This window comes from Psittacula echo (genome assembly GCF_963264785.1).
Source record: "Psittacula echo genome assembly, chromosome: 4".
Lineage (NCBI taxonomy): Eukaryota > Metazoa > Chordata > Aves > Psittaciformes > Psittacidae > Psittacula > Psittacula echo.
In genome coordinates, this window is record NC_137738.1 from 25,986,502 (window position 1) to 26,011,877 (window position 25,376).

Here is a 25,376-nt window from a genome sequence, read left to right on the forward strand (position 1 = left end):
AGTGTGGTCTGGATGATCAGGTAGTGAGATGGACTGCGAACTGGCTGAAGGACAGAAGCCAGAGAGTTGTAGTCTATGGGGCGGAGTCCAGTTGGAGGCCTGTATCTAGTGGAGTGCCTCAAGGGTCAGTACTGGGACCAGTATTATTTAATATATTCATCAATGATTTAGATGAGGGAATTGAGTGTACTGTCAGCAAGTTTGCTGATGACACTAAGCTGGGAGGAGTGGCTGACACGCCAGAAGGCTGTGCTGCCATCCAGCGAGACCTGGACAGGCTGGAGAGTTGGGCAGGGAGAAACTTGATGAAATATAACAAGGGAAAGTGTAGAGTCCTGCATCTGGGCAGGAACAACCCCAGGTTCCAGTATAGGTTGGGGAACGACCTGTTAGAGAGTAGTGTAGGGGAGAGGGACCTGGGGGTCCTAGTGGATGGCAGGATGACCATGAGCCAACACTGTGTCCTTGTGGCCAAGAAGGCCAATGGCATCCTGGGGTGTATTAGAAGGGGGGTGGTCAGTAGGTCGAGAGAGGTCCTGCTTCCCCTCTACTCCGCCCTGGTGAGACCGCATCTGGAATATTGTGTCCAGTTCTGGGCCCCTCAGTTCAAGAAGGACAGGGACCTGCTGCAGAGAGTCCAGCGCAGGGCGACAAAGATGATTAAGGGAGTGGAGCATCTCCCTTATGAGGAAAGGCTGAGGGAGCTGGGTCTCTATAGTTTGGAGAAGAGGAGACTGCGGGGGGACCTTATTAGTGTATATAAATATATAAAGGGGGAGTGTCATGATGATGGAGCCAGGCTCTTCTCAATGGCAAACAATGATAAGACAAGGGGTAATGGGTATAAACTGGAACACAAGAGGTTCCACTTAAACTTGAGAAGAAACTTCTTCTCAGTGAGGGTGACAGAACACTGGAACAGGCTGCCCAGGGAGGTTGTGGAGTCTCCTTCTCTGGAGACATTCAAAACCCGCCTGGACACATTCCTGTGTAACCTTATCTAGGTGTTCCTGCTCTGGCAGGGGGATTGGACTAGATGATCTTTTGAGGTCCCTTCCAATCTCTAACATACTGTGATACTGTGATACTGTGATCTTCTAAAAATTATTATTATTTTTTAAAATCCATAAAGCCTCTTTTCTGTTGTTTAAGGAGCTGCAAGTTAATAGTTTTAAAGGGAAGGCACTGCTCACCCTCTCTGGTTTGGTGTGATGCTGTCCCCATATTGGTATTGGATGTAAGTGGAAAAGCATAGTAATCAAGATCTAACATAGTAGTCAATCTAACAAGAGCAGAGCATGGAGATGGAGTAACTGAATTTATCATTGCTAAGTGAAGCAATCCTCATTGTTTATGTCCTTCTTGGGTCTTTTAATTTTACTGTTAGGGATCTTATTTGTTTGTTATAATGCTGCCATCTTTCTTAAAATGCTTCTCAAAGCTCTCCTCTGTATGTGGAGAGCCATGTGTAGGAGTGGATTGTGGCTGCAGCCGTGATTGCTGTTCAGAACAGCAAAGAGTCAGGCCACCCAATCTCCATCTGCACCCTGTGGGTGCTTAACTCTTGTCTCTGAGTCTTTCTGTTGGAGTATTGCTACCTCTCTGAAACAGCAATTACCATGTTTGAATGAGATTTAGTGAAGTAACTACTGAGCTGAAAGTTGAAAATAGTGCTGCAAGGCCGTAGAGTTTCCACTTGTTCTCATAATCTTTCTCTCTCTCATTTGGTGAATGACACAAAATTACTTCCAAATTACTCTAACACCCCTGCGTAACCAAGTGTTTCGATTCTTTGACGAGTTAACATGTTAAATTTACTACTTTCTTTTTTCCAAGTTTATCTCATTTTAAATACTTAGCTGCTTTTTATTTTTATACAATATGACAGTAAAAAGATTTTTGGTAACAACATTTATCTCACTAAGTTCAGTTTAATCCAAAATGTACTTCATATGCAAAGCATTTGTAATAAAGATTACTTGGAAGTCTGTATTTTGGCATGGTGCTAAAGGAGTGCAACAGTAACACAAATGATCCCATTTAAAAAAACATGTCCAATTTCCAGTGCAAAAGAACCACTTTGGAGTAATAGAAGGCATTTTTCAAGCTGGTGGAAACTTACTGTGCATTTGAAAACAACATCTGAGAAAGTGATTTTCATTACAGATGACAATATTTTGTGTAGGACTACTAAGTAGAAGCAAAACATTTCTGCTAATGCTTAGCAATATTTTGCTGAAACTTTGTCATCTTCTTTTATGAAGTTGATTTACTCATCTTCTTGTTGCTCTTTGTAGCACAATAGAAAGCACAAATTTCAAGGAATCAATAATTCAACTAGGCAGTTGGGGTTTGTACAAGAAGGTGCTTTGTGTATAGGGTTCTGGATTGGGTCCTGGATGTTTTTTGACAGAACAGTTGATGACTTCTTCCTACAACAATTTGTTTATTTAAAAAGAAAATAAAAAAAATAATTTCCTTCTGGAATTCTTGGAATGGAAGGGACTGAAAACCCCAGGTGAGGGATGCATAGGGATCCATGGAAGTGTATGCTTGGTTTGCACCTGGGAATATCAGATGAAACATGGATTTTGTGAGAAACCTTTGCTTGCCAGTGGATAAATAGGCAAGACAAACAACTGATGTCTTGTTACTGCCTTCCCCTCTCGCATCATCACTATTGTTTCTCTGTAGCTTTATCCCCATTTCTGTCTTTGGAGCATCAGATATAGGAGCTTTGTTTTGAAGATGCTGTGCAGCTCATCAGTTAGTTATGTTAGTTATTGACAATAACTAAAACCAAGAGAAAGAGACGTACTTGGAGACCTTTTCCTGCCATAGCATCTCCATTGATATGCGTAGTTTGATTCAAGAGAAACAGGTCATGGGAATTCTTCTTGCAGGAGAGATTTTTTTAAAGCATTTATAATCAGTTATAACTAAATTACCACTTCACAGAAACAAACTCCTCTGCTCTTTCATATTCCTGAGGCTTTACTGGTGTTGGGAACAGGGGAGATGTGAAATGTTCAGATCAGTATCGTCTTTCCAAAACATCTTCCTCCAACATCTTCCTCCTCCTGTAATGGTAGACTAGAGGAGGGGTTTTGAAGTATTGTGTGATAAAGTGAGAGGAATTTACTCTGAACCATAGGTTATTTGTTGACGTGCCAGGTGTTTCTACTAGTAAGGGTTAGAACCAATAAATTAATCCATTTGTAGCTTGTTGGTTTTATCTGTTCTTACATCTATCTATCTTTACACAGTCCTGATTATAGTCTGTAATATATTATTGTGCAGGATATGTTAGATGTTGCAGAAAACAGAAAACCATGAGACGATGTAATCTGTACTCTAAAGAATTTAGTCTTGTGAGAAACTTGTAAGAAAAGAACTTGTAAGAAAGCTAGGTGTAATAACCTTTCATTTTATCTCAAAAATGGCCACCAGAGGAATTATAGTAGAGTGGGTGGAATTCCTGAGAAGACCATTATGGAGCAAATCAATTCTTATCTCAAAATATAGCTGAATTTTCATCAGATGTTTCTATCCTGCAGTGGGAAAATAAAATTTCAGCAATATAGACCTGTCAATACTTACTGATTTAGTAAGGCTGGGTAAATTATTTCCTGTAAATTATTATAGGACATAGCTTATGATAAGTATTACAAACAGAATAAGAAGAAAATGAGTGGTAGTTTAGCCTGTATGAGTACTGCAGGCAACCCCAATAAACTTATCCTTACTTATGTTAACTGAAAAAGTCTGGAAAACACTGAAGATGGGAAAGTGAAATAACTTTGATTTATTTTTTTTATTTTTTATTTTTTTTAAGGGAAAGGAATAGCCTGGATAAGGAGTAACCAATAAACTTTTTTTTCCCTTTTTCTTGGCTCAAGATAAGATGGCTTCATATCCAATCACTTTGTGTAAGTTCTAAGTTCGAATAATAGAATATTTTGTTTCTTTGGCCTTGAACTCATTTTTGTATGGATATTTCTGGCTGCAAATGTCCATATTCCTTTATGAGCACACTTGCTCAACTGGAGTACATTAGGGAATATTTTTGCTTTACTAGTTAGTGTTTGCATTGAAGTATCTTCCAAATAAACCTCACTTTTGGTTTTGTGTATCTACCTTCTGTCTTGCGGTTAGTTTTGTTCTATAATAATTTAATCATTTCCAGATCTCTCATTCACTGTAGTGAGTTTTCTACATCCCATTTATATTTCCTTAATTTACTCATTAGAACAGGTAGGGGACATCCAACCTGAATTATTTGATGATAGCGTCTGCTGTTTTGTTTGCCGAAATGCCAGCTGGAGTTCCTTATTCCCTTCTGCAGTGGTGTTCTTCCTTATAGTCATGTGAGCTTTTTATGTCTACTTCTTGCAGGGATGTCTGACATCCCTAGGATTCAGTATGACAGGTGATTTTGGTGATTGCCAGCATCTTTGCAAAGGGTTAATTCTGGGTCTTTCAGCAGAATTTCTTTAAGCTTTTTTGCCGCAGATCCCAATCATGATACAATTTCTTATCAGGGGTTGGGTTAATGCTTCAAAATTGCTCTTTTCAGACTTCCTGTATTTTCACCTTTTTGTCCTCTCAGCTTCACAACCATTATCATGTTTCGTACTTCGTGGAATTTATCATTCCTCAGATTCTGTGGTTAGTCTGTTCTTGAATTAGTTGAAAGTAATAATAAAACATCCTTAAAAGCAGCTTTGAAAGAAATAAGGCTACTTCAACTCTCTGCTTCTTTGTTGGAATGTGTTGCTTACTGTTTCAGTAAAGGGTTGTAAAAAGATTTTTCTTATGTCTGCTACACATTTCAGCAGTCATCTGACTTTTAATTGTTCTGTTTCTTTAATCTTGGTATCTCTTTACTTTGCTTTACTCCTTGAATTTCGCAAATTACAGCAGTCATGTAGAAGCAGGGAATGACAGAGGTCTGGTTTTGTGAGTTTTCTGACTTAAGTATATGAATAAAGAAATAGCTGACTGTAGAGCCTCCTAAAGATATGTTTACCCACAGTCATCATTAGAATTAAATTTGAACAAGAAAATATATGATCTGAAGGCAGAAAATAAATAGAAGTGATCCCAAACTGCCCTTTCGTCAGACTGAGAATGGGAAAACCCCTTTTCAGATTTGTGAGGTTATAATAGATCTTAAGTACATATTTTGGTTTCTCATGAGGATATATGTACCCTTTTGGTTAACAGTTTAATTTTATTCACTCCTAGGCAGTAGTCCAACTCTAATTTAACTAAATTTTCTGTCTTTATACTGTATAAGGGAAGCAGTTCCTTAGGGAAACTGTCATAAGAGAGAATTGCTTAGAGATAGATGCAATACTATTTACATCAGGCAAGATGTAACCAGAAGTAAAAAGGAAGTATTGATGCCATTTTCAATGGCACTGACAAGTTTTAATCTGGAACACTATGTGTAACTGACCACCAATAACCAAGAAGGTTGAACTCATAGTGAGTAGGAGGAGGTTCTAGGAAGGGTCTGTTTAATAATAAAGATACTGAAGGCTCTTGACTGTGTAGGGTGAAAGCTAAGAAAGGAAGCGATTGTCATCCATAAAAATATCACAGGAGAGAGACATGAGATCTGGGTTACTGAGGATAAAGGACAGAGCAAGTAAAAGGATATCTAGTGAAGCAGATTTCTGCCTATGACAGCAGCAATTTTTTTATCAAAAATATTCCAGTATGACAAGTTGTGGTAAAAACACTTCCTTGTTCTATTATCTTTTCCTTATCTGGAAAATTTAGGAATAAAAGCATATGAAACATTGCTTGAAGTAGCAAGGACAGGTATTTGATCACCGAGGAAACCTTTTCCATTTCAGTATGGAACTTCTGTTTAAGTTCCTACGTGCTGTGCAGGGCTTACTGTGTTACCATGTGAGCTGCTTGTAAGTAGTGTAATCACATTTTTAAATCAATATATCTGATTTTGTATTTACTGCCGCTAAAGGTAAGCTGCAACAGACTTTCAAAGCATTATCATTAGGAATAATAATTAGAAGTCTTAGTTGATATTGTTGTGCTTCTTGATTCTTTGTTTCTTGTTATAGGGAAGGTGCTAACATAACCATAAACCCCCTTAAAGCAAACGCAAAAAACTCCAAACAAAACAAACCACACAAAAAACATCACCCAAAACAGTAAGCCAGATTAAACTTGCCTCATGCCTCTGATGTAGAGCTTGAATGATGAGAATTCAGGCAGCAGTACTTAAAATATTGTATATTAAAATATTGACCCTGAATATTGTATATTGTATATAGTCAGTGGAGATTTTCAGAGGCCCATGCTGCTACCTCCTAATGCATAATTCCGAGGAATTTGCCAAAGATGGACCCTACTGTGTTTGTCACTACTGTTAGAGTAACGAGGGGTCCCAGGTGAAGTTTGGCAAATTCACTTAAAAAATTGAAACTAGTAGTAGCACAAGACCTCTATCATATAGATTCATATTTTATTGTGTCTTTACACTTGCCTTTATTAAATGTAGGTATGCTTATTTCTGGTTCTATGGCTTGGCTGCTCAGTTTGATACTGGACTTTAATAATCAGTTATACCTTTCAGCAGGTGTGCTGTTATGGTTCAGGCTTAATGTAACAGAGCTAGAAACTTAAAGGAAAGCACCTGAAGCAAACCCACACGTTATTTTTATTCCAGAAAGGTCTTTACACATATTTTGCCTCATCCCTTCAGTTGCGTTCTAAGGGTTTTTTCCTTTGTTTATGAGGCATTTGTTAGACAGTCTTAATGATGTTAAATAATTTCATACAATGAAATCAACAACCTTCATTTCAGCATTCTGTTTATAGAGCAAGGGGCAGCTGATAAGGATTATTTTGGTGTGAGCCTGCATATGTAATAGTGGAGGGAAAAGGTCAGTATTGAGCTGGACTGACCTGCATAATTCAAGTAAATGCCGAAGTCTGCATCAAGTATATGAGAAGCCCTGAGGAAATCAATAAGGCTGCTTAAAGGCTCAATGCTCAGTTGCACTTTATATGTTTTTGTGAACTGAGGCAAAAATCGGTCATATCATTACAAACAAATGAAGATCTTTAATGTTTGCTATTCATTCTTTCTTTCCCATGTCTGTGCTCATTTTTCATTCGGTACATTATATGACTGCTCTCTTAGTTCCAGTATTAAAATAGTTATGGCAGGCTAGATTTAATTTTACTAAAGTTCAGACTTGCTTTGGCGCAGGAGAAATATTGTCCTCAGTAAGTTGAAGTGACATTGTAAAACATCTGGTCAATTCTTTCTCTCTTTTGGATGCAGTTTTGCCTTTGAGAATTGAAACTTACGTCTGAGATGCAATTGTGTAAATATAATTTCATCACCTAAAATACATTTAATTAGAAATAATTCACAGGTTCAAACCTTAGATGACATGTGGATTTTGTATAGTGGGCCCTACTTGTGAAACTTCTGTGTCTGTGGTTTGTTACAATATTGTGTGGTCCTCACTTGAGGAAAGGTGAAAGAGTAAGATTTTATTGTTGGGAGGTTCTGAAGATGATGGTGTAAGACAGAGGGAATCATCTTTTTCCACAGAGCAGTCCAAAGAGAAAAGGTAATCCTGGAGTGCTTCAAGTTGCTTATTCTGTAGGCCTGCAGAACTGAGTCTGATCTTCCACTGCTAAAACCCAATATTGTTCCCCTGACATAACTGCTGACTGAAATTCTTAGTTTTTATGTTGTGCCAACCCAGAATCTGTCACATAAAATCTGCCAGGCTTGATGGATGCATTGTGCATGTCTGCATGCTATATTTGGCTTGTAGACATTGTGATGAGTGGACACAAAAACAATTATGTGGAAATAGCAAAAACAAAGTGATCTCCAAATTGACTATGGAAAATATAAAAAGGCCTAAGTGGTAAGGAGTTAAAATATGTGTCGCTATATAGTTAGCATACTTCAGTCAGTTCTGTGGATTGATACAAAAACTTGAAAGGAGACTAAGTACAAAGAAGAAGCAGCCATAGAAGGGGAAAGCTGAGAAGCAACTTCTAATTTTGGGCATTGGCTGAAGTGCTTAAAGCTGAAGTTCGGTGAGCACTTGAAGTTGGCAGGGCTGTTTATTCCTGCTTTGGTGCCACAGCCACCTCCTGCAGCTGTATGTTAAATAGGATCAGGCCACTCGCTTAGCTGAAGAGGCCTGTCTCTTCTGAGTCCGATCACAGATGACATTCACAGAATTTAGGCCAGTGGTTAGGAAATCAATCAAAATGCAGTAGGTGCAAGATGGCTTTAACCGTCTCTAGCTACATGTAACTTAGCAAATTATCTGCGTGTCTCGCATTTCTAATGCAAAATGTTGTGGGTCTTTCTTGTGCCAGGGTGCCACCCTGGCCCAGGTGAGCAGTGAGACAGGAGTCACTGACCCACTGCCCTGATGAGGAGCAAAAGCCTGGGATCAGTATGTGCCTCTTCTGCTGGTGGCATCACAGCTAAAAGTAACACTGCTGTGCTGCATGCTGTAGCCATAGCTCTATTTCTTTATATGCTCCAACACAACAGTCTAGTAGTCCAATTTACATGCACACCATTAAACCTGTTAGACCACTCCCCTTTTATTCCCCTAGGTTGCAATTCACATGTCCAGGGACAGGGAAGTTAGGTAATCTGCTTTAGACCATCTAGTTAGGCTTCATATACAACAGGTTTTTACCTTTTTGCCCTCATATCTCATGACTGGTTACCAGATTCTGAATATAGAGACAATCAAGAGATGAATTTCTTTCAGAACACAGACTGATGCTATGTGTCTCTCAAATTCCAGCACAGTTTGATATCTTAAAATAATAATTGTTAATATGCTCATCCAGTGTTTTATCATTGAACGCACGGACTCCTGTTGAAAATACCTGTTTTTCAGGAGGCAATAAAAGCAGCTTTTCAGTTTAAACATCACACTGATCTGCTGTATCACATAACTCAGAAATATTTAGATAAATCTCTGTACCTGGACCCTAATGCTGCATGTCTGCAGAAAAAATATATCTAATGCCATAAACCTGCACTTATCTGCATTCACTGCAGATCTCATTCAAAGCATAGTCTTAAACCAGGCATTCAGCATCTCAAGATTTTGTTTCTGGAGATCAAAGTTTTCATGACTAAAATTCAAAAAGTAGACAGGTAAATGTCAGCAAGGAGCTTTTGTCGTGTGCATACACTCGGGCACATGCATATGTACAAATGCACATACATGTATCTTGCCAGTTTTAGAGGACTGTTACAGAGCTTGTGATGCTTTCAGTTAGATGCTAATAGTCTAGGTAGTTTTGAGTACTTAGCTTGAGTTAGAATCATAGAATAGTTAGGGTTGGAAAGGACCTTAAGATCATCTAGTTCCAACCCCCCTGCCATGGGCAGGGACACCTCACACTAAACCATGCCACCAAAGGCCTCATCGAACCTGGCCTTGAACACCGCCAAGGATGGAGCATTCACAACCTCCCTGGGCAACCCATTCCAGTGCCTCACCACCCTCTCAGTAAAGAATTTCTTCCTTATATCCAATCTAAACTTCCCCTGTTTAAGTTTTAACCTGTTACCTCTTGTCCTGTCGCTACAGTCCCTGATGAATAGTCCCTCCCCAGCACCCTTACAGGCCCCCTTCAGATACCAGAAAGCTGCTACTTTCTCAGCCTATCTTCATACGGGAGGTGCTCCAGCCCCCTGATCATCCTCGTGGGCCTCCTCTGGACTTGTTCCAACAGTTCCATGTCCTTTTTATGTTGAGGACACCAGAACTGCACACAATACTCCAAGTGAGGTCTCACGAGAGCAGAGTAGAGAGGCAGGATCACCTCCTTCGACCTGCTGGTCACGCTTCTCTTGATGAAGCCCAGGATGCAGTTGGCTTTCTGGGCTGTGAGTGCACACTGCAGTTGGCTCATGTTCATTTTCTCATCAATCAACACCCCCAAGTCCTTCTCTGCACGGCTGCTCTGAATCTCTTCTCTGCCCAACCTGTAGCTGTGCCTGAGATTGCTCCGACCCAGGTGCAGGACCTTGCACTTGGCATGGTTAAACTTCATAAGGTTGGCATCAGCCCACCTCACAAGTGTGTCGAGGTCCCTCTGGATGGCATTCCTTCCCTCCGGCGTATCAACCGAACCACACAGCTCGGTGTCATCGGCAAACTTGCTGAGGGCGCACTCAATCCCACTGTCCGTGTCACCGACAAAGGTGTTGAACAAGACCGGTTCCAACACCGATCCCTGGGGGACACCACTCATTACCGGTCTCCAGCCGGACATTGAGCCATTGACCACAACTCTTTGTGTGCAGCCATCCAGCCAGTTCTTTATCCACTGAGTGGTCCACCCATCAAGTTGATGTCTTTCCAATTTAGAGACAAGGATGTCGTGTGGGACTGTATCAAATGCTTTGCACAAGTCCAGGTAGATGACATCAACTGCTCTACCCCTGTCCATCAGTTCACAGTTCATTATGCATATGACCTGGATTTTCTTTACTGGATGAGTCTGTATCGAGACAGACTGGAGTGATTAATGTTCTACATCTTATCATTTTAATATGTTGTGAAGTTTGAACTATGAGAACTTTTCTTTTATAGTTATGTAATAGTTACAGCTAAACTCTTCAACAGAGCTATAAATTTTTGCTAATAACACAAATAACCCCAAGTTTATTCAAGAGACAGACATACAGCTTCTGCTTATTTTCACTGCCCTAGACCTCTTTCTACTCTAATTAACCCATATGTTAAATTAAAAGTATATCTATTCCCTTCAGAGGAAAAAGTTGGTATATCAGAAACAGACCTTCTCACTGTCTGACCAAAGAATTTTCAAAGATGATGAACGCTTAGCCTGGGACAGAATTTACTTGGAGTTGCTAAACGCAAGTCATGTAGCTGAGTTTAGAAGAGTCTTCTTATTGAGGTCAAGGTCTGTACTTTGTTGGGTATTAAATGCCATTATACTGCTTACCACATTTCTGTTAGCTTTCAGGAGTTTGAATCTCAGCTCTGACCCCTGTCTCTCTATAGCTTCACAGAAATCATGTAAAGTTACTTTCGGGTTTCTCAGTCTGTGTGAGGTAGGTCTGAGAATATTCAGCTATGTAACCAGAGTCTAGCCTTTATTGGCATTAATAGATGAAATAGAACACTAGGAAATTGGAGAAGGGAAGGACATCTTGTCCAACAGGTGTAAGGTTATCTGCTAATGATTTTGAGTGTAGGAAGTGTCTGTTTTAATCTCCATGCTACATTTGTTCTGTTTTGCTTTGTTAATATGCCTTTTTTGCAGAACAAATTATGTCACGATTCCTGATGTTCCTCAAGGTCTGTAAATGACCTTCTCTCGTGGAAGTTTTTGTTATGCTATATTTTAAAAATCTTTGTGGCTTATATTGGAACAAAAATGAGAGCTAAATTTAGCTTTTATTGATTGAATTGGGGCTTGCAAACTCAAACTTGCACAGAAGGTTTAACAAAACTTTTATTGACTAAGCACTTTGTTTTTGTGCTAAAGGAACTTTGCTATTTTGCTAAAGGAAAATGGAAGATTATGAAGGCAAAGTCACTTAGTTTAGAAACTTGTGGTTGACTTTTTTTGGTTAATTCTGAGTTTGATGTTGGTTTTGAGTAAATAGGGAAATATATTGGGTGGGTTGGCAGAACCATTTCATTATTAAAAGGAATTCTAAACTATGAAAACATTTTAACGGGTGCCCTTGTTAGATGAAATGTCAAAGAACACAAAGTACTTACTATTTGGTTAAATAGAAGACTAGGAAATATATTAACAGATACTATCTGTTCTGAATAACAGTTTCACTAACAGAAATGCATCTGGCTTCTGTTACATAGAATCATAGAATCATTTAGGTTGGAAAAGACCTTTAAGATCAAGTCTAACTATTAGCACTGCTAAGCCCACCACTAAACCATGTTCCAAAGCACCACATCTACATGTCCTCTAAATACCTCCAGGGATGGTGACTCAGCCACTTCCCTCGGTAGCCTGTTACCATGCTTGGCAATCCTCGTGGAGAGGAAATTTTCCCTAACATCAAACATCAAGTTGCCCCTTGTGCAACCTGAAGCTATTTCCTCTTGTCCTGTCACTTGTTACTTGAGAGAAGAGACCAACACCAACCTCACTACAACGTCCTTTCAGGTAGTTTTAAAGTGCGATAATATCTCCCCTCAGCTTGCTTTTCTCTGGGCTACGCCACCCCAGTTCCCTTGGCAGGTCCTCATAAGACTTGTGCTCTAGACACTTCATCGTTTGTGTTGCTGTTGCCATTGCATTTCATGCAATTTTAAAGTTATTCAATTAGAACAAAGATAATTAAACCCAAATTATAGAATGGCAGGAGCTGTGTCGCATTCCATATTTAGTGCTAGCCTTCTGAATGCTATGCAGGTTGAAAAGTTAAGAGCTGATCTCCTAGTGAAGAGCAAGTTCAGCCCAACAGTTAGGACAAACTTCCTTACAAAGCAGCACCTTGTTCCTGACAAGGGCCCTTTTAAGAGAGAGATTAATATCCTTTTGCCCAGCAAATTTGCCTTGCTACTTTCTTTGAATAAGTAGATGGTTTTAACATATGGAAAGGAATAAGAGCCCAACTTTTTTTACATGTCTTCATGGTTTCTGTTCCCAAATGTATCTATAGAGCAATGATGCAAATCTGCAACTCTTACTGCATTACACTTTTAGGTATAGCTTCCAGCAACTTCTGGAATCTGGTTTTATAATATATAGATAGAGCATTTTCCTCTACTTCAGACCTAAATAACATGAAGTCATTATATCAGAAATAAGCATGTATGTGTTTGGCTGGATTAGGGCCCTAGTCTCAAATATAACATGTTAATCTTCTTGGACCTGGAGATACTGGAGATATTCAAAACCTGATGGGACAATGTCTTGAGCGACCTGCTGTCATTGACCCTGCTTTGGCGAGGAGGGTTGAGCTACATGATCTCCAGGTTGTCAGCCCTTCTGAAGACTGTGTTACCTTTTTGTCAGCTTTCAACTTGCCAAAGACAGAGTTAGGAAGAATGGAAGTTAAGCTAATGCTTTCCGGTGTGACAGGAGTTCAGTACCTGGGAAACACAACTACAAGCCACTGGAAGTGACCATGACAGATTCAGTACTGAGTTCCTTTGTGGGTTCCTGTATATTCATTTGCATAGGTTCAACCAGAAAACACTGTGTGTCAGGTGATATTCTAATGCTGACAAATTTTGAACAAATCTTGTGTTAAGGAAGTGATGTGCACTTTTAAATTCTAGATAAATTAGAATCACTTTTGATAGATTATCTTTTGAATAATCATTTGATCTGAAGAATGTCTTTGTAGAATATCCAAAATAACTCCTTCCTGTATCTGTACGTGACTGGGTAGGGGATGACAGAGGCCAGGAAGACATGAATTTGTTTCTCTTTGCTGCTGGATTGTTGGGGGAGGGAGGGTTTATGTCCTTGTAAATATAACTTTACCTTCTCTGCTTTGATTTCTTGCTCTTTGAAGGTGACCATCCTGCAGCTCTTCATAAAACACCTCTAGGAACATGGACATCGCTAAGAGCTGCACTATGATTACTGATGTTAACTATTGAGAAAGAACTAACCAAGTTTTCAAGGGATCTAACAAAAGTTCTGTAAGGGGATTAGATGCAGCAGAAAGAAGTCTAAAACCTTGAGTGTTAGAGTAAAATAGATTCTTTTTAGAAGTGTGGCATTGCTAATAGACTAATATAAATTATCTAAATATTTAGGGCACTAGTTATTTTGAAAAGTTCGTAAATGAGGTAGGTAAAATGTTTTAGAATGAAGTAAACTTTGAAAACATTAAGGAATCAAGCTGTGTATTTAAGCTTTTACAGTCAATTTACTGTTTTTACAACTTTGTTACTGCAGTGTAGTTAAGTTTAATGTTAATTACTAGAATACCATGTTCAAAGTATGTGACAGAGAACACCATCAGTAATAGCAGCTTAGTGATATATATGCTGGTTGGCAGATTTTAGAGAATAAGAGAACGTACTTGAATGTTTAATGAAAGGAGGAGCTGTGCATGTTCCAGTTTTGGGGAGGATTTTTTGCCAAGCCAGCAGAGTAGGAATGTGATGATTATCCCAGGTTTACTTTATCACCGTTCTTGATGGGTTTTCTTTACACTGCTACAGGGTACTAATCTTCAGTCTTTTAATGGGTTAACTTCAGAAATATGCTTGATATTGTGAAAAAGCTGTAAAAGTTTCCATGTGACCCTGTAAGATGAACTGATCTGGTTTTCTAACAGTCAAAAAGTGTACAATTCTCATTTACACTAAAGGTTGGTATTAATTATTTACTTAAAAACTTTAAAAATTATACTCATATCGGAGTTGATAATTAATGCTATTAATAAGTACAGAAACAGACTGGAAATACTCAGTCTACTTGGATACAATGAAAATGAGTATTCTTCAAATCCCTGCTACAGCCTTCCTAAATCTGGTTTGTGTGCTTTACAATAAAAGTGACAGGTATTAGGAGCACTTACAGAAGTACCTTTTGCATAAGCTGAAAATTTCATCTGTTTACCTACAGACAGAATTAGGAATCTTGTTTGACTTGTGTTTATTTTTAAGATTCCTCTATTGAGTGTAGAGAGGAGCTTTATCTGCTGCAATTTAGTGCAACCTAGAAGTGAGGCAGTGTGCTGCATGAAACACGTAATTTCCCTGAAGCAGAGGAGCATATTTTGAACTGTCAGTTTAGTACAGTATTTGTTTACCTTCTTGGATCCATGTGAATATGTGTAATGTGATTTGCTTTTTAATAATATAGACAATAAGATTAAGGAGCCTTCAAAAAATAACAAGAAATTAAAATGGCATAATTCTCCTTTCTTAAACACTGGATCCCAGTTAGAGTATTACACAGGTAAACAAAAGCACAGAAATTAGGCAGCTTAGAGCAGCTGGGAAGGGGGAATTCATATATAGAGACTGCAGTGTAATAAAATGTCAACTATAAAAGCAGACCTAAGAGAATGCCAGGCAATATATATCTCACCACTTTGCTTAGAGAGAAGAAATTAAATGGAAAAATGAGAGTGGCAACACAAGAAGAGATTGTTTCATTTTTCCCATCCTCACTTTAAGGACTAATTCCCACTTACTGTGTTATTACAAGTAAGTTTTTACATATTTAAGGTAGTTTTGCAGAGCTTCTAAAGCTTAATTGGCTTTGCTGCATTATAGTAGGTCATTCCTGCATTTAATTGTTTTGGGAAGTGCAGAGCATGACATTCAGCAACTTCAGAATGAGTTGCAGGGTGGCACACTGCTGAGAGCCTCTGGGAGCAGATGTTGAACCACAGGCCCAAAACCTGACATTCTTTACAATTTGGAACTTTTTAATTCAGAAAAGTGCTTTTGTTAAGTGGTTATTCTTTCCTTATCTATTCTCAGGGTTGCTCTTGTGGAAAATATTCCTGAAGGTATCAACTATTCAGACAGTGCACCATCCCATTTGTCTCTTTTCCAAGGCTGGATGAATTTACTTAATATGGCTGAAAAGTCTGTTGACATAGTATCTTCCCAGTGGGACCTCAATCACAGCCATCCATCAGCATGCCAGGTATGTTCTAGCCTAACGAAAGGGTGGGACTTTAACAATCTGTTCCTGTTGTTTCACTATTAATTTTTTAGAACTACAGCCCTTCCCTGAGCAGACCTATTTGTTTGGGTAGTGTGAGAAAAACCATTTTCTCATGGAGATTTTCCTGCCAATACAACAGGTTTCTGAAAGTGGTGATATGTTTAAACTAGGTAACACATCCAACACTTCCATCTTAGGAAAGGATGTCATTGTGTAGTCTTAAGAACCCTGCAAAATTGTACCTCTATTAACACATTTATAATTAGGGAATATCCATAAATGTATACATTTATTTTCTGTTTGTTTCAACTGAAACAGTAAAAGCACAAGCAAGTGGATTAATTCTGCAGCCAAAAGGATAGAAGTACATATATAAAAAACAATGTAGTATCAGATGATTTCTCTTACCTTTCCAGAATGAATCTTGTGAGGGAGCAGTTTTCAAGACTTCTGCAATTAAGAACAATAGAAAAAAATCATGAATCATGGTGAATGAGGCAGACGTGCATTACAGTGATGCTATGCCAACAAAGACTTGAGATCAGTACTCTTAGAAATATGCTAAGGGCAGATTTCCACTTAGTATCACTTGTGAAACTAAGTTATCAAAGAGTTGGTAGTCTGAGAGTATGTCCTCTTCTCCACTATCTGTATTCGTTGCTGAAAAAGCTGCTCAGCTAACATGAAATGGGGTCAAAATGGCAGCCAGGTAACTGTAAGGAATCAACTCTGTTATACTATGGTATAAACCCTTCCCTTTCCTCTCTAGTTCTGGTAGGTCATAGACAAAGACTGGTATTCTGAGCAACTAAAAATATTACTGCAAATAGTCTGTGTTTTCAAGTCATGAGCTGGATTTTACTTCTTTTGAAAGAGGCTGTAGCCTAGTTGAATGTCATACATTAACTTTTCTTCAGAATAAATCTTCTGCATGTCCATTAAAAAGAGTGAAAATCTGAGGCAAGCAGCCAAATGAGAAATGCAGTGCAAACCCTTCCTTTTAGAATGCTTATAAATATTGGAATATAGTTTGCGAATAAATTTATTGAGTATCAAAATACTGAGTTTTTCACAATGTAATTATGCAGCTAAGCTTTGTTTAAATTTATTGCCTAAGAAACTTCAAACCCATGTATTGTCATTCAAGCAGATGAATTCAAAGAGATAGTGCCTTAGATGTTTTTAGGATGTGCATGAATTGGTGTATGCATGAATCTTTTAAAAATGTTTTGTCTGAAAAAAATTCAACATGTCATTTGCTTCAAAACCGGCAGAGCCTAACAAATCTCAATCAGAGGACAAAAATAGGAAACTGGAAATTGGGATTTCAGTAGTTAAGCATCAAATCTATTCACACTGTTCCACATTCTCATGCAAAATAAAAACTAAGATACTGTGGAATGTCAGAGCAGGGAAAGGAAGAAGAGATATGCAAGAAGTGGGTTTGCTCTTTCATCCTCAAAGGCACAATTAAAGCCAGAAAAATGAAACATTTTTCATAATATTCTATTCTAGTATCTATTTCTGCTTGCTAGTAGTCTTACAAAAGTGAGTAATTACTTCTGTTTAAAAGCAATTAATATTCCAGTCATTTTCTCATTTGTACAGCAGTGTGGGCTGAACAGCTGATAGATCTTTCTGTCAAGCTTGTCTATCCATGCTAAAACACTGTACTGCTATTGGCCAGTCTAATTGCTAAAGAAATTGCCAAGTCGCAGCACTTCCTAGCAAATTGCTGCCCAGGAGAATGTACACAAAGCTTAGTTTGTGAAAGGGAAAGGAGAAAACTTGTTACATCTGCTTCTTCACTTGGAAAATTAAAGTGAAATTTCAGAGGACCTTCAAAAATTGTAATTTAGCCATTTTCTGAGGTATAAATAGACTGTTCTCAAGTCTTTACAATTTGAATTTAGGGAAATTTGCCCCAAAATAACAGAAGCATTATGAAAGGTAAGGGGGGGTGAGATGCAAAACTTCCAGGTAGTATGGTGTTTAGTTAGTTCTAGCCTTTCCTTGAATGATCCTTGTTTTATCAGAAACTGAGCACGTAACCATTTTCCATATGGACCCACATCCTGCTCTGTAACTTCTGATTTCCATTTTATGAATATTCAAGGCATATTGCAAAGCAAGGTTGTCTACAAGAGCACTTCAACAGACGTGGATTTTTGAAGGAGAAAAGCTGAGTAGGCTAGATTGCTTTTCCATAATTAGTTACAAGGTTTAGCTATGTTCTCTATATATGTTTGTGTAGTTATATACACGCGTGCATGCATATATATACACGTATATTATACATATACATGCATATGGACATGCATACATGTACATATATGCATGTCCAATACATGTATTGAGGAAACATAGAGCAGAAAATTCTGCAGTTGTATACACAAACACACATGCATATATATATGCCCAATACAAATATTATCCATATGCGTAGAATCATAGAACAGTTAGGGTTGGAAAGGGCCTTAAGATCATCTGGTTCCAACCCTCCTGCCATGGGCAGGGACATATTGTCCATTTTGTCCAAATGTATTGGACATACATATATGCATATGCATACATGTGCATATATGAAATTGCAGAAGTCCTTACTGTATTTTTTTCACTTTTGCTTGTGGGTATGGTACCTGTGTTACCTAGTGTCCTTGACAGTTGCCTGTCTATGTTTTACTGTTAACTCTAAACAAGCAGTCACTGCTGAGTTGTCCAGGTCACAACTGCTCTGCTTGGCTATCTGAATTCATGAGTCTTGCTTAAATTAGTCTCCAAATGCAAACACGTGATGCTACAGTGTTTGATGTGCTTCTACAGGTCAGGCGGTCAAGTAAAGAAGTCCTTGGCAAAGTACTGAGTAGGCTTTCTACACCTGCTTTTCTCATTCAGAAGATAAATCATGTGTTTTGGTGATTTTTGCATTATCATCTGTTGTTTTCCAGACAGCAGGGTAATTGTCATGTAGAGGCTTTGAGATTTTTGCAGAATGTGAATGTGTGACTCCTGTGGCAATCTGATGTTTAGAGATACCAGAGGACAAAGGAAACACAATTTCAGAGGTTAGCTTTTCATTCATTTGCTGTGAAGAGATAAGTGGATGTGAGATAATGCCAATTTCACGATTTTTCAAAATTAATTTCCTCTGGCTCATCTCATATTTAGAAACTTTAATTTGGAGTGACCTTTTATAATTCCAGCAAGTTCTTACTCACAAATTTTATTCTGTTTCACAAATAAGAATTAATGCCATCATGACTTATTGATACTGCCATGAGTATGGCAGAGTTCTCCCTGGATGCCTATTTGGATGAGCATAAGATGATCAAAGTATAGATCTGCATCTGATTTTTACAGTGATCACACAAAAAATAGATGATTCTCGACTTTATTTACCTACCTATTGGCTTGATGGGAGAAGTCTCCCTTTCCATCTGGTAGTATGTCTCAAGTAAGCCAGCTGTCCAGTTTTGTAATGAATCTCTGATGGTGAGTCGTGTGTCACTCAGACATGCATTGTCCAAGGATCTGAAGTGATTTCTTCAGTAGAACAAATGTTAGTGCCAGAGCTTACATGTACCCATTATTGAAAGTTATTTAAAACTGCAAATAAGTACAGAGAGCACATCTCCAAACCTCATAGCTACAGCAGAGATTGGCTACAACCAGCTGTAGACGTCACAGTGTATTTTATTTTCTGTAAGCTTATTTTTACACAAACATCTCTCTTCAGGTGATGGCATTTCCTCAATGCAGCTGGTACAGATTGAGGTATAGAAAAGAAACTAAAAAAAGATATTTTTTTCAATGAAAGCACATTCCCTCCCTTTTCATTAGCTATTTTGCTAGAAGAGTTGAGGAGAGCATTTGAGTTTCTTTGTTCTGTAGTAAATAGTAGAAGTTAAGGTTAGGATTTCTCAATTTGTTTTTTCCACCGGTTTTTGCCAGCATGCTGTGTTTTTTGGTAATGTTTTATAGATACACCTGAGACTTGCTCATAAGACAACCTTTAAAAATATTGTATAGAATAAATCCAGAAGAAAATTCTGAAAGTAACTAGTTTCATTTCTGTGGATAAAGTCGAGCATTGTCTAAACTGGAGGAATGTAAGTTACTGAAGAGTGCAATAATTCAATTTCATAGTAGTTCAATAAATACAGCATTTTTGTGTTCTTATCTCCTCTATTTCATTTTTAATGAGGAATGCATACGGATAAAGACAACAGCAGGCAAGGGAAATCAGCCAGGCTAGAATCAGTCTGCCTAGTGACTGCTGAGAAATTGCTTTGGGGGCAATTTCAGGACCTTTTGATAATGATAACTTTTTTGTTTTTTCAATTCACTAGATGACTGTGGCAGGTACAGCTGGGATTGATGTTTCAGATGTGTGGTAGTTTAAAGCTATGGTGAGAATGTCAGTGTGTTCATGTGATAAATATTCTCTACATCCTGTTTTTTGAAACAGCCCAATGAAAAGCATAAGAGAATTTTTTACCAGGATATGCCAATTTCTGGTGGTATTGTCAAAATGCAGATATGGTATAAGGTTGCATGTCGCAATTTCACAGCACTGGGTTGCTACTATTTCTCAGTCTTCATAAGCTGGGTATATAGAAATTATTCTGACCGCCGTCACGTAGTCACGCAGCAGCCTGATATTGTATCGCAAAGGGGATGTTGTCTGAATGACAGCATGAGGGTTTGTATTCAACAGAAGCATTTCAAATGTGCTGATAACAGTGACAAAACTCTTCAGACCCTCTGCCTTTTTACCTTTTCATAGAAGAAAACAAAAATTGCAGGTAAACATGTCATGAAGTATAGAAACTGAGTTTCAAATTAATATTAATGGAGCAGAAGGTCTGGTTCTTCAACAATGTACCCTATTTTACTATAGCATGCACACTTTTAAAAACAAATTGGGAAATTTTTGTAGTTGTTTAGAATGTATAGGCTAAGCTGTGGTGAGCGTATAAATGCCTGCTGAAGAATGATGCAGAAAGAGATGAGATGGAGGGAATTCTTTGCAGCCTGGCACTGGATGTTGTTTTTTGTATACCTGTATAAACACACCTATTTGCGGTGAGTGCACTCCTAGTTGCTTTAAATCTTTTATCAATTTGAGGTTTTACTATTTATGATCATAATTAGACAAAAAAGGATATTATAAATGCATAGTATGTAGCATCCCTGATGAGAAAAGAGATTTCTTTTCAGAGAGGGTATCTTCATTGGAATGCAGGGCTGCACTTTAAGTGTTCCATTCACCCATAGGATGAGCCATGCAGCTGACAGCATGGCCCGTAAGAGGCAGCCAGATGATCCATCAAGGGTACTGTGTTGGTCACCTCAGTGCATACCAAGATCAGGTTAAAATCAGGAAATGCTGCCATGTTCTTTTAGGTCCAAACTAAAATTATTACAGGAAGTCCAGGCTTGTTTATTGAAGCTTTTGCAAATCATACATAAATAAAATCTTGTGCAGATAGAAGCATCTGTAAACAAAAATAATTACCACGGGGGAAAAGCCCTAAAGAAACATCCCCTGAAGCAATTAATCTTATCAGCTTTAGGTGTTAGCTTTCCAAGCATTTCCTTAGCAGAACAGTTAATGCATTAATTTGTATTGATATTGTGAATCACTTTCCAGCAAATTTATGAATGCCTTTTACATGTTTATTTTTTGTATGCTAGAGCTTTCTACTATGCTTCTAGTCAAAATCTAGTCTGTCTTTCTACCAAGTAAATTAAATCAACATATAGAACCTTTCCAAGTATCTGTTTCTATATATATATGTATTTAATTTAAGTCATGCAAGCCTTTTACTCAATTTTTCCTGCTCACTCTTTACGAAGATATGACTAACGAAAACTAAACCTGCTGGTTTCTCCAGTCACTGGACACAGAAGAAGTGGGTCCAAAGGTTGCCTGAGCTTTGGCATGTCATGGGCTGTGGCCCTTGGAGAGCTGGAGGACAGGGCAAGGAGTGGGTTGGTAACCCAGCAGACAATATGATTGCTGTTCCCTGATTCAGTTAGTCTAGCAGTGCCAGTCTGCAGCAACTGCAGAACAGACCATCTTGGCTGGAGTAAAGCACCCAGGAATACTGGCCAGCTCCCCCAGGATTCCAATAGAGCTGCTGCATAACTGTGTGCAGCATCCACCCCCTCCTTGCTATTGTCTCATTAATTTACTTTGGGTAACATCTGCTTCTCTTCTCCTTAAAAGAAGTCCAACACAATCACTGATGTGACAGGATCCCTCTAGCTTCAGGAGGCATGTGAGGGAAAACCACTCCTTGACTTGCACAGCAACTAAGGGGTTTTGAGTGTGTAGGTTAAATCATGGGTGTCTTTTTTGGTATATGGGACCACCTAGACACCTCGAGAAATGCTGAATCTAAGAAACATTTGGAGCTTCATGCAAAGCATTTGTTGTTATTTTCCTGTTTTGTCCAATGCTTTCCTTATGGCAGTATCTTGTTTACTACTAAGTTCATATGAACCCTGGGGTAAGCAGGAAGCTACACTGTGGATTTGAGCCAGTAAGCAGGCATGTATTACACAAGTAAAATATAAACAGTAGTTTTGTGGTTTCATTGCAGTTCCTGGCTGCCTCGTAATTTTGAGAAAGCTAGTTTTTAGAAAGCTGGGTATTCTTCTTTTGCCACATACTCAAAATAAGTGAATATTAAAAAATAGGTCTAGTGTAGACAGGTGAAGAGCTACTTTCTGTGGCTGCTTGATGCTTAAGGCTCAGCAAGTCTCAAAGTGTCAGTCTGTGAAGGCAATTACAGGGCAAAGAGTGGCTTTCCACTGTCTGCTGCTTCTGGGTTTGATGCAGGAGTGAGGCTTCTGTCAGGTTTTGCAAGTCCATGTAAAGTCAGATTACAAACTTCTTTTGCTTTGGCTATTTTTGTTGAATAGAGAGATCCTTGCAAGATTTTGAGAGTAGCAGTTTGTTCAGAGAATTATCTAGAATGTTTCTGTGGAAAGCTTTATCTTCTACATCTTTGTTTGAAAGTAGGTATGTCTGTTGGTTTTCTGCTTTACCTTGGAGTCGTCATTATATTGAATCTAAAGTAAACTGTATAGGTAGGGCAGGCACTTTGTTAGCTGTGTAGAGCCAAAGTTTTTGTGTATTTGGCTGCTAACTGTTACTGGTGTCTGCTGTAGTAAGCTAGAACGGCAGCAAGGAAACAGGCCTTAACGGTGGTGGTTGTAACACAGCATATTTCATATACGTTACTGGATATCTCATTCTTCAAATTGTTTAGTTAGATGCTTTTAGTTAAACACTTTTCTTAAAGTTAAAATATTGAATCTAAAAATTAAACATTTACTATGCAATCAGGTCTACTTTTTGTTTCTCAGATGTGGAAAAATGTGATTCAAAGTTTTATTTTTCAAGTGAAACAAAGGTCTTGATTTCTATTCTAACAAGTAACTAACTCAGTATGAGATTCCTTTTTTTTTGTTTGTTTTGTTCTTAGTTAGAAATAGGGCTTAAATAGTATATTTATAACAGTGTAAAAATGAAAAGTATATGAAATACATATAGATCATTGTTTCCATTCATGATATAGCTCATCTAAAGATGAGCATGTGACCACTTGAAAATGTACTGTACCACGGTTAGAATCAATTACAAAAAATCTTTCAATACAGAATAAGTGTAATAAACTCTTCTCCTTCTACTTTTTATTCTGATTTAAGAGAATGCAATTATTTAGAAGAAAGTTAATATAAGAATGCATTTATGAAGCATAAAATATCTGGACACTTTCTTCTCTGTGTGTCGCCTGTCATCAATGATATTATATAATCTGGGAAAAGGATGTAGCACATTTGGCCTTCAAAGCATTATTTGTCCAAGAAAATGTGGTTTGAGTCGCTAACTTTTAGGGTAGATTTAATCATACCTGGGAGCATATTTACTCAGCTGTTGTACAATATGTTTTTGTTTTAACTTTAATTTGTTCATTTGCTGTTTGAACAATTCTGTCTCTCAACTTCTGCTTTCCTTTAATTTTCTTCCCAGGGTCAGCGTCTTTTTGAAAAATTGCTTGAACTGGCATCCCGAAATATTGAGATAAAACTAGTGAGCGACATACTGCCTGTGGAATCAAAGGTATTAAACGACTTGAAAACAAAGGGTAAGACTGTGTTATTATGCCATTGATTGATATGTAATGTTCTCTTTACCTAAAATGCAGCTTCAGATGATGTATAAAATGAACACTTTTGGTTTAGCACTGTTACCCTGTAGTCCTTCAGCTTTCTCTGCTCCATAGCTCTTAAGAATCTGAAACTCTATTACTGTAGTTGTTGTTTGCAGTTTGCAAGTGTTTAAAAAGGTGATGCAGTGATTAGTTATTTAAACTCGCTACAGCCATTCCAATGGTAGGCGAAGTAACCTGAGAGACTGCTGTACTAACTTGTGAGAAGAGACGCTTTCCTTTTTTGAGCAATAGCAAAATAAATTAAGAAACTGACATACCTATGGTACTGATGATTCCAAAGCATTAGAGAATAGTCTGTCAGTCAGATTTAACTGCCAAGGTTTTCTGTGCTACATGTATTTCTTAGGTGTCTGCTTTCTAATCATTGCTTTGAGGCTTAAATCCCTATCCAAAGAGAGATTACTGGTAGTACATGAATAAACTTGCTTTATGTAAAAGTCTGTGGAAAAATAGCAAAGAGAGCTTAAGAAATGCAGAAAGAAATCAGAACCTCTTAGGAGTTTTAGCAATCTTGTACACAATTCGCCTGAATAAAAATACATTAATTATCTATATAATCTGATAAAAGTATGATTTTAAGGATAGGATACATTTTCAAGAGACAGAAAGAACCTATGTATTTTGATGGTGATAATTTTTGACACAGATTGCTAACTGGATCACAAAGGGAATTCTAAAAACTAAATTAAGCAAAGCAATTGCTATGTGTAGCAGCACCCTAACAAAACATGTCTTTTTGCAGTAAAGAATAAAGAACATTCTTTTCCAAAAGAAATCAATCTTTATTTGTTTAAATTCCTTGTAACCTCCCCACTGGGTAAGTAAAAAAACATTACTAATGGAAGTCCTTAAAGTGATCATTTTTGATCAAGACTGACAAGTTACTTAAATGTAATAAATACAGAGACTTGTCATTTTGCAACACTGCCTATTCCAGGGCTTTATTTGTGTTACATAACCAAAAGTGATATCGATCCTTTGATAACCAGTAAGAGTTCATCAGCTTTGTCAGACATCTGTGATGTAAGGGATTGTCTTCTTTTTATGTGTTGAAAACAAAATAGGTGTTCTAGCATCAATGTCAGTAAAATTGTCTTTGAAAAAGTGGTTTCTTTTCACTCTGATTCTAACATTCCAAATTCCGTGAGTCAGAAGAGATGACAGCTGAGGCCTGTACATTTACATTGATGTACCTGGCAATAGGTATTTTAGCTATCATTTACTGAGAAGACCCAATATCAGAAACTGTCCTCTTTGAAAAAAAGATGAGAAAACTTTTGGCTAGAAAAGGGAGTGATGTTTGTCATTAACACTTCCTTCAGTTTATGTGGGCATTAATCAGACCTGTGAACTTTTTGAACTAGCAAACAAACAGAACATAGACTTTTACAATTTTACTAGGTTCAAATTTGCCTCATTCAGATTTCTAAGACAGAAAATTTTAGA

At 37.9% G+C, this 25,376-nt stretch overlaps 1 protein-coding gene across 2 annotated transcripts in view; it reads left to right on the plus strand.

Annotated features, from left to right (window-relative positions):
* PLD5 (phospholipase D family member 5) overlaps positions 1-25,376 on the plus strand; it is a gene marked incomplete at both ends in the record, with an annotated part of 176,081 nt that overhangs the window by 83,966 nt on the left and 66,739 nt on the right. For both annotated transcript variants that reach the window (XM_080615994.1, XM_080615995.1), the window contains 2 exons: positions 15,495-15,663; positions 23,729-23,843. In XM_080615994.1, the coding sequence (XP_080472120.1) occupies positions 15,495-15,663; positions 23,729-23,843 (284 nt within the window). The remainder of the gene's footprint in view (positions 1-15,494; positions 15,664-23,728; positions 23,844-25,376) is intronic.